This window comes from Syngnathus leptorhynchus, chromosome 1, assembly GCF_054491065.1.
Source record: "Syngnathus leptorhynchus isolate UIUO chromosome 1, UIUO_Slep, whole genome shotgun sequence".
NCBI lineage: Eukaryota > Metazoa > Chordata > Actinopteri > Syngnathiformes > Syngnathidae > Syngnathus > Syngnathus leptorhynchus.
Window position 1 is genome coordinate 9,257,419 of NC_141195.1, and position 10,471 is coordinate 9,267,889.

The 10,471-nt window shown below is 41.6% G+C and overlaps 1 protein-coding gene across 1 annotated transcript; it reads left to right on the top strand.

The window, feature by feature from the left end:
* Positions 1 to 471: 471 nt before the first annotated feature.
* Positions 472 to 8,109, top strand: snphb (syntaphilin b). The gene is made up of 6 exons (XM_085916533.1): positions 472 to 521; positions 1,509 to 1,661; positions 4,603 to 4,773; positions 5,521 to 5,628; positions 5,981 to 6,130; positions 6,237 to 8,109. Exons 1-6 carry the CDS (start codon positions 472 to 474, stop codon positions 8,107 to 8,109), a joined length of 2,505 nt encoding a protein of 834 aa, XP_085772659.1.
* Positions 8,110 to 10,471: the final 2,362 nt, after the last annotated feature.

Below are 10,471 nucleotides of genomic sequence, written 5' to 3' on the forward strand. Positions count from 1 at the left end.
ATTAAGACAGACCCATGTCCAAATATTGCTTGCACATTTTGGGTATATTTTACATGGAATGTTTGTACAACCTTTGAGGCACACTTATATGGACTCTTTTGATTATTCAGTCAAAGAATGAACGATATTAGAAAGCGCAATTTTCTGTTGGTGTGCAAGGAAATAAATGCTGGCCAGAACGCTGGGTGGTAGCAATCTTGTATCATGTACAAATAGTACTGGACCACCTAGGACACCACATCTTGTGCTAAGGTTGGTGCTCATGTTATAGGGTGCAGTGTTTGGGGCGGGAGCGTTGACTCAGCATTTCAAGACCTCCGGAGATGATTGCAACAGTGTCCAAAATTCAAACATTTACGAACCATAGGTCTGGAATTTCTTTTACGTCTTTTTCCTCTTTTCAACAAGGCTCGTCAGCCAGCTGATAAGAAGACAGTGAGAATAGCAGAAGCTGGAAGACTGCCTGGCCTCATGTCAGCCCCTGCTCCAGCCAGTCGGAGGTCTGCATCGAGCTCTCGCCGGTAGGTCTGCAACAGACGAAAGGTTACCGATGCAGTTCTTAATGTGCTCACATTTATACAAAATTCTTACATTAATATTTTAATTGTGTTGTACTTGGGGAAACTTCGGCGCTCCAATATATTCCTGTCATAGTCATATATATGTAAAAATGATTTTATTTTCAGATATAGTATTTTTATTTTAAGAACATCGCCATGACAACAAGCACATTGTACAATCAATCTGCCAGGTATGAATACTGTACAAAAGACATTTCTGGCAACCTAAACATTATTTTAATGCATCGTTCACCTATTCATTAATATTACAAGAATGAATAACCTTTAATTAAATGTGTTTCATGAGCCGGTCAGCCACAAGACTGACTCAGCCCTCTCTCAGTTTTCTTTGATTGACTCAGCAGTTTGTCTAACTTGATATGTTTCTGTCCAGTCTCATTGTGTCAGCTGTGGCTTAGATAATGTGATGACAAGTTTAAAATCTGCCTGGTGGTCAGACACCTCGCACCTGCTGACCAGCAAAAAGGCAAAAGTTTGTTTATGATTTTGTTTTTCCTTCAGCCATTTGATTAATATGATTTATTGCTTATCATGACCTGAAAATATTAGGAAAATAAGAAATACATACAAAGAACAAAACAATTTGATGTTTTACATTCTCATTTAAGTATTAGTATTAAGTTGAAAATTAGAAGAAATTATTGCATTCAAATGAACTAGTTTACACACAGTTTTGCATCTACATTATATTGTTACTTTTAATTTACACAGTTTATGTATTACCGAGTGAATTCCATACATGACACTCTACTTATAGTTACACGTTTGTCTACAAGTCATGTGGCTCCAGGTGCAAACAGGCTGTGTGTAGAGCAGCCATTACAACAACGCAGGAGTCGTGGTGGTGTTGCCATGGCAACAAGCATCTCCAGATGGCTCAACAACGTGGCTTTGGTGTCCCCCCCTTTCTCATCTCTCCTCTCCCAGATTCAACCCTCTGAAGGCACTGCAGCCCAAACGTCGCTTGCAGCAAATATTGGCCTCCTCGCCCGTCCCGGTCCCCAGGCCGGAGTCCGGGTCGGGGTTGGCCGCAGCGGTTGCCACGGCGCCGGTAGCCGTTCCGGTGCCGGCGCCCCCTGCGTGAGAAACACCTCGGTTCCCCTCTCAAAGAGCATGTGCCATAGCTGTTGCAGCTCTGGCATGCCTTGTAACCACGAAAACAACAGCATTCACAAAAACAGCACATGCTACAATGCTGTTTTTGCGCCCACGCTGATCTATGATCAGGGTTTCCCCCCTCAGACTGTACTAATTGGATGCAGTTTATTTTTTCTACGAGTCTGAATTGTTAATGTCTAATATGTAAAAACTCAAATGAAATTCTGGACCAACAAAATGTGACAGTATTATGATACTCATCCTCCCGAGTGAGGTTCTGCAAGAACTACGATGAGGGAAACCTTGAGCCACTCACTGTTGATCTGCACAAGGTAGACCTGCACTTTAATGCTCAAGCATATTGATGATGCTTGTGATGAATGGCCCCCTGCACTATTCGCAAAACAGCTGTGTTGTGCTTGAAAGACAAAACTGTGATCACTGGTGCGCAGTGGCCATTTTGCAGAAAGATTTTTGCTCCGTAGAATTCTGAAGTCAATTTAAAATACCAGAAGCGAAACAGAAAGGAGAAATGCAATTCAGAAGTCACACACAAAGGAAATTACTACGAGACCACTTTGTATCACAACTCTGTATAAATATAAATCGTAAAAAAAAAAGCATTACTTTCCCTTGCCCAGATCATCCCTGTCCTGCCTTAAAATAAATGTTCCGTAGTTGAATAGGTATTTTTTAGCTGGAAAAGACTTTCAAGTGGCAATTGTAAATATGATGAGTGAAATTAATTCATTTATATTTATTAATTAAAAAAAATACCAAAAATGCTATAATTTTTTTTTTTTTTACATTTTGACAAAGGTTGAATAGAATGCCAGAAATCATTCATACTCTATGTAGCATATTCAATGTTTAAAGTTTATTAAAATGTTCCAAATTAATCAATACAAAAATTGCACAGCTCAACAGAAAATTTGAATCAAATGGATTCATATTCAAATATATTAAAATTATTTTGTGTTATATTTTATCACGAAGCCGGTCCAGCAATTAAACTGAGTAATTACTGCCTCATAATTCTTACAGTGCAATTTTTTTCGTCATTTTCTTTGCGCGTGTGAATCTTTACTAGAAACTGTGTTCCCAACAGCTCTCCCCAACTTTATGTGTCATGCAGAGGAACACTTTAATGATATTTTTGTCTCACGAAGCGATTCCTTCAGAACATTTTATTTTCATTTAAATACGCCACTGCTGGTGATCACTGGTTCCCAAAGGTTGCTCAGTCAACTACTCACAGTCGGTGAGTCAACAAATGACCTGTAACGTGTCTCTTTGCATGGTCGCTTTGGGATTGCTATTAACGCTTGCCAATATTATGTCCAAATTTATTCATATGCTTTCTCAATACAGGTAAAGCCATTTTTTTTTTTAAATATTACAATCAACAACTGTAAATTATTAAACATGGCTACATTGGAATTTCCACAAACATCAATTGTGTAAAGTCAAATGAGCAGCCGGTTTACTTGGTCATGAAAAATTAATACATAAACATGCTGTAAAGTAGTATGAGAGGGGGAAAAGATGATAATGTAATGTGCAGTACACTAATGATGCATCTTTTAGTTTGCTAGCCAAGATGCAATCTGTTTAGAATAATGGTTCTAAACCATGCATAGGTTGCAAACAACATCACAGTCGAAATAATTCCAAATCTGGTTTCATGTTCTTTCTTGGCAAAAGAGAGAAAAATATACGCACAGCATAAGCTTCCAAAACTCTTGACCAATTGTCACCAAAATGTATGTGCGCATGTTAAGGCATGTGTAAACTATTTCCTGAAAATATTAGAACAAAACTCGTATTTTTTTTTATTCACTTCACGGAGTAAGGTTGCCTCTTCCAGTTTTTTTTTTTGCATGCCTGCTTCTGTCAACGTTGCTCTGTGAACATCCTCAACATCACTTGTCGATGCAGGATGTTGAGTGTGGCTGCAAACTTGACATTGACGTCCTGGCGGTGAACAATTAGATGAGGCCTCTTTGTTCTGACAAAGCTTTTAGAAACCGCCTCTCATGGATGCACTCAACGTTTGAGTGCATCTTGATTTTTAGCCTTTTAGGCCATGTCCACCAAAACATTTGTCTTTTTTAAAGCATATATTTTATTGAGCAGGCTCATTTCCTTTGTGAGACTGTAGGCTTTAACACCATTCCAAGAAATGACATTCATTTACAACCTAAACTGTCAAATGTGTCCCATCAAATGTTATCAACTTATTTTCCCAACAGTTTATTTTCTTAATTTACATTTCTTTTGGTGTATGTTAGATTTTTGCATCAAAATTAAACCTAAGGCTCAGGGCCTCTGAATAGTTAGTGCTGTCTGATGTAGCTTAAATTATATTCGCAAAGGGACTGTTCCCTCAACCAGCCAAATTTCAAATTCAAGGCAAAAATAACATCTTTTTTTTTTCTGTCCTTTGATTGGCTAGTCAGAGTAAGTCAAGTAAGACGAGCAAAACACATCTCTATTGACGCTGAACTGCTCTAGATGATGTTGATGATGTTGGAAGGTTGGCATGCTAGCTAATTAGTTAACCCAAATGAGTTAACCCCTATAAAACGCAAAACACAGCCTATGGAAGAAACCACTTTGAATAAAATTGCACATCATATTTATTGTCAGTGTAAGCGTTATAATCCACTTAAATTGGGTATAAATGGAACCTCCGGATTCTACAGAGCTGCAGCGGAAAATACTTTGTAAACCTCTACAGCACTGCTTTATTATGCCTGCAAATGTCTTTTCCCAACATTTTAGACTGCAAATCTGTAATGAGGCTTTTAGTGAAATACTCGTCGTGTATTTGTGGACATAGCCCCAATGAATGGTTGTGCACATCATGTGGTCCAGTCTCCTGTGAGACCTAACACCTTGTCATCTCTGCCTGGTATGTCAGGTTTGACTATTGCAGGTTGATAGAGCTAGACTACGTTCCCATGGAGACAGGTTACATGGTGTCAATGCGTCCGACTAAAGGCTATGCATCCAGCGCAAAAGGCCACGCTTCCACCAAGTCCCCGGAGCGACATAGCCGTCCAACAAACTCCCCCTCTACCCCTCGCTCCCGGTCTGTCCAGAGCCTTTTCTCTGTGGTCCACACTCTGCAGCATGGGAATGATATGACACATCATGTTGTGTGAATGATTCATTGTGCTGTTACATTGTGTGAAACACAAGTGGAAGGTGTTACCATAGCCTCGTATGCAGTCTGATCTGTTTGTCACCTTCATTTGCATTATTGAGTTTCCAGACTACAGTGGACCCTCCGAAAGACGAAAGAACTCTGTTGTCAATTCGCTTAGAAAAATGATTGAAAAGTAAAAACTTGGGCTCAAGGAGAAATTAAATTTAGAAAAAAAAAACAGTTAATGTTTATTTGACTTTGTTTTACACGAACAAAACAATTAACTGCAGCGTACTATCTTTTAGGATGCCGGAAGTTCAACCCCTGGAACTAATTCATAACTGTTTATTTATAGTCCTTATGGGAAAATACAACTTTGTGTTTGAAAACTGAGCGTCCAGTGTATTCCAAAGAGAGATCTTGTCTGGCTTTTTGTTCGTACCCCTTTTCAGTACATTTTGGCTTTTTCATAACACAAACCCCATCCCAATGGATTTGTTTCTAATGTACTTCACAAATGTGTTTTTTTGGCAACACTGAGCTTTTGTGCGTGTTTTTGTGTATTTGGCACCAACTCTTATTTGTTATTTGGCACGTTTTTTTTTTTTGTCAAACAGCTCACAGTTGACCTTCACAGGGTTGTCTGGCAGGTGTTATAACCTAGTTTTCTCCTTTTCTATTTGAAACCAGGCGGTCTCCTGCAGGCCCCAGTAACAGGGATCCTCATGGTAATGCCTCCCTCAGTAGCAGCAGCAACTCTGGCTCTTGTAAAGGCAGCGACTGCAGCCCGACCAAAGGGTAAGAAGATGTTTTGTTGTACGGACTACATACAAACCCACACGCTAAACTGTACTAGTTTTTACCCACGTATGCATATCAGGGTTAAGCCTTTATCTTCCAATACCTCTACATCACCTCCAAACCAGTCCAAACCTTTCCAATACAATACAGCATTTCACAAGAATTATTCATCAATTACACAACTAAAGAACTATATCAAAATAAATGAACTACATGATACTCACCAGAGATGTTTATTATTTTTACACATCTGCATAGAATTCAGACTCAGAGTTCAAACTTCACTATCCAGAAAACATTTTGAAAATATATCACGTTCGTTTTCCATTGTTTTGTGTCCGTCCCATAGACGTCACCAAAAGTACATCTCATGTACAGACAACCATGGTATTCGGCCCCCGCCACCAGAACAGTACCTCACACCTCTGCAGCAGAAAGAGGTGTGTATCCGGCACTTGCGGGCCAGGCTAAAAGAAACCATCAACACGCTGCAAGACAGGTTAGCATTGAGAATCTATCCCAGGTTCTTCTTTTCTACGGTTACTCTCTAAGTTCATTTTACTTCCTTACTTCTGTGATGACTTTTTTTCCATTTACCTTCTTAGGGACACAGAGATAGATGAGTTAAGAGAAAAGCTTTACAAAATGCAGGAGGACTGGGTAGAGGAGGAGTGCCACCGCGTGGAGGCTCAGCTGGCCCTGAAGGAGGCGCGACTGGAGATCCAGCAACTTAAACAGGCCGTAGATACCGTCCGCGACAGGTTGAGCGATGCCGGGGGATTCAGCGGTGACATCGGGGTCCAAAAGTACTTTCAAGACATCAACACTCAAAACCACAAGCTCGAGAACCTGTTGCTCAACATGGAATTAGCTCAGGTGGGATTAGCCAAGGATGGGGAAGCCATAGCAGGCCGTCGGACCCGCGTCGGGGGTTCGGCGCCAGCGTCAGTGTCTGGGGAAAGTCCAGGCGGAATACCAAAACCAGCAATTGGAGGAAGAGGCTCTTGTTCTTGTGATGCATCGCCAGCTCGTTCTCTGACGCGTAGCTCCACCTACACCAAACTGAGTGATCAAGCGGCACACCGGAATGGCAACAGCGCCGATTTTCCTGGTCTTTCAGCTGATGGCACTCAGGATAGTGGCTTTGTATGCTGTGGGGACAGCAACAGTGTCCCGAGCCGGGCTGACTTGCTCCTAGAGGCCGCCTTCCTCTCGGAGGAAACTGCTTCATTGCTCAACTCCTACGCACAAACCTTTTCCCGCGCCACATCCAACTCTTTACCTCATACATACTCCCAAACCTTACCTCATTCTTTCCCTCACAACCTGTCGGTGCCCCACACGATGCCGCACTCGGCCACCTACGAGAAGCTGGGCGAACGCCAGTCAACGTTTCGTTGCGGTTTAGGTGGAGGCGGCTGCATGAGCCATCCTTGCTTGTCACACCACCTGTACCTACATCCCCTACGCGAGACGGGCATTCAGACCGAGAGCTGTCCCATCCCAGCGACATCAGGTTGCCCATCAGACTTGGATACCATTGCTGAACAACGTACCTTCAGATCCCAGGCCTGCAGCCCTACTTCCACGTGGATGTCCGATGAAGGAGAGGAAGATATAGACTCCATCACCACCACCACTTCTCAAACCAGATCAACTGTCATGAGCGCGGCCACAGAGCCGATTCCGTCCTCCAAATTGCCACGGGTTAATTCCATTCCGCGTTCTGCCACTGTGGCCTGTTCCATGGAGAGTCTTTCATGTGAAGGGAAGGAGGACATGAAGGAAAATACAGAAGAAGAACCTGCTGCAGTGGACAATCAGGGTGAAGTACAGCTGGAGACAGAGCCAACAAAACTGCTGGTGAATCAGGAACAATCAAAGGACGTAGCACTCTGCAGTTCAGCAGAGAGAAAGGAAGGCCTTTGGATTGTGGAGGACACACCATTAGGGAAATCCCTGGAAACAGCCAACAGCAATCGCATCCGGGAAGCAGATCGCCTAATTCAGACAGAAACACCAGGACTATGCCCATGTAGCCCAGAATCTCCACAAGGTGAAGAGCAACCTCACACCTCCCAGCCAAAACGAGTTGTTCCCCACGAAGAGAGGGCTGGTGTTGGCATTGTTTTGGGAGTGCACGACAGCGAGAATGATGAGGACCCCGAAACCGAAGAGCAAGGCGATCAAGGCAGTGCTTCAGCAGAAGAGGAGGGAGACTCCGCCTCATGTTCCGGGCCGATACAGAAAAGCTACTGGAGTCGTCACTTCCTAGTGGATCTGCTGGCAGTGGCGATCCCCGTGGTGCCGACAGTGGCGTGGCTGTGCCGGGGTCCGGTTCGAGACGGGCAGCCCATATACCACTTTGGGTCACTGCTGAGAGGCTGCTGCACTGTGGCTCTGCACTCGCTGCGCAGGGGTGGGGGGTTAAGGCATTACCCCGCGGGCGGGGGGGACCTTGGTGGATCTCAGATGTAAGCATAGTTTCTTCTAAATTCCCTCCATTAGGATGTTCAACCATCACCATACGGCTTTTAATTAGAGAAGGTCCGGTGACACATCATGAACATCCCCGCCTTGAAGGATAATTTCGGAAAGAGCTTATGTGCATTAAGTGAAGTGACTGGGTTGTCCCAAGCACTGGTCCGAGGCAAGGAGCTGAATGTGCTGATTGAACTGAACGATCAATAATTGGATGTTTCATGCTGATTGTTTTGTTTTTCAAATGCAGGGAAAACTTTCAAGGTTTGTTGCTTGCTCAACGTTGCAGACTCACCGATGATTGGAACTAGCACTTTGTTGGATATGTACACAAAATACTCTTTCGTGTATGTTCAAGGACCTGTATCGTCTCCTGTAGACAAACTAAAATCCATTCATTGAGTCAAACTCAAAACTCTCTTGTGCTTAAAGTTCTTAACAATTCCATTTCAGGTATCATAAATGGGCTTTCAGTATCCCATCTTTTGTGTCTTTTGTTAGCACCCTCAAACTGTCCAAGTGTCCAGTTTTGTACATATAGATTTTTATTTAAACCTTCCAACCCAACTGCTTTCATTCATCCATCCATTTTCTCTGCTCATCATAGTCACAAGTCAGCTGGAGTCTATCCAAGCTGACTTTTGGTGAAAGACGAGGAACATCCAGAACTTGTTACCAGTCAGGCAGAGTGCCCAAATGCTTTGATTCCAAACCAAACTTGCACTTTCACATGACAAACCCTTTCCCTCACCAACGAGTTACTAAATGTAGATACTAGCGAGCTAGCACATCACACACACTGGCTCAAATTGTCTCCTACTGTGGAACACTCTGCTGTACAGATCTCAAAGTCCTGTTGTCTTGCTCAACTGTCATATACCCTCCACTTAAGAACAAGTTTCTTCTGCTATGCATTGTACTAGTAGACATAGAATAAAAGTAAACATTGCACTTGTAGACAGATGTCCCTCGGAGGTGGAACACAATCCATTTGTTCAGGTTTCAAACTGTCAGACAGCATCAGTGCAAAAAATTATAGTTATATTAGTAACTTGTGTGAATGGTAAAACTAACAATAAACACAAATACAACCAAATGTTTATGTAACAAGTCTTACCTTTGTCTATTTATTGGCGCAAACGACATAGCCATTTTTCCTTTTGGTTAACCATTCCTGATACCCTCATGAAAGGTTTTGCATTACACACACAAAAAAATGCTCGAAAAATACAAAGTAGAAAGTGAGCTTGCTCAATCTCATCTATTTTGGCATTTTAAATTTGAAGACCAAGTTGTTGAACTTTCCTAAAATGCAAAATTCCTAAAAGAAGGTTTTTGTGTGAATGTGTTTATTTTGCGACAATGTAAATATGTAAAGAGGTTTCGAGGGAGACTAAAAAGCCAAATGATAAACATGTCAACAAAAACAAGAACAGTCTTACACCTTGTGAAATGTAATTTGGAGACGGAATAAGCAACATGAGTTTCTTTCCGTTATGATTTGCACTATTGTTCACTTTATGAATTGTAAGCAATTACTTGAATTACTGTAGCTGTCCGGTATGCATATGGAACTTGTTGTTAATATACAACTCATATTTTTCATAGCTTATTATGTCCTATAGGTATGGCCATGAGTCCCAGTACTTTTGTCCATACAGTTTACATTTTGGAACGCTGATGTAGTATAACAATAGTGGAAAAGAAGCTGTGGCTATGTAATATTGTGCAAGACATCGGGGACAATCGTGATCGTCATTTGTCATTTCAGTGCTGTTGGTCATTAATGAATGACTGAGTGGAGATGCCCTGGAGAGTGCTTAATGACCTCTACAGTGAACCTGAGGGCTGGGAGAGTGGTCATTAAATGTCATCAACCTGTTGTTTGAAATGAAACGTATCTATTTTAGAATTGAACCTCAGAGTTGAATGACTCATCATCGGTTAAAGGAGACGTATGCTGAAGGGTTGTGACAGTTCCTCTGCCCTCATGTATGTATATCTTTGTCCACATGAACATCAGAATGAACAGCAAATTGAATTGAAGAAGAAAGTGTGATAAAGTTATTTATTCTATTTATTTATGTTATTATTATTCAGTGTAATTTGACATGAATTACTAAATGTCAATTGAGTTAAATTGACAAAAGTATAGTATTTGAGAGTTTGACACTACAATTACAAAAACGGAAGATCTGATTTCCCTTAAAATAATATTTGCCTGTGGAACTCCAGGGATGAGAACTAGACATAAAAACATAGCATCAATATTAAACTTGTAATTGTTTTAGTTGCATAAATATTGATTGAAACATAAATTGCAAGGACTTACTTGTTCAGCAAAATAAAAAAACATTGG

Coding starts and splice junctions, on each gene's coding strand:
- snphb (XM_085916533.1), top strand. CDS start 472: ATGTCAGCCCCTGCTCCAGCCAGTCGGAGGTCTGCATCGAGCTCTCGC. Junction 1,662..4,602: donor CCGGTGCCGGCGCCCCCTGC/GTGAGAAACACC, acceptor CTGGTATGTCAG/GTTTGACTATTGCAGGTTGA. Junction 6,131..6,236: donor ATCAACACGCTGCAAGACAG/GTTAGCATTGAG, acceptor TTACCTTCTTAG/GGACACAGAGATAGATGAGT.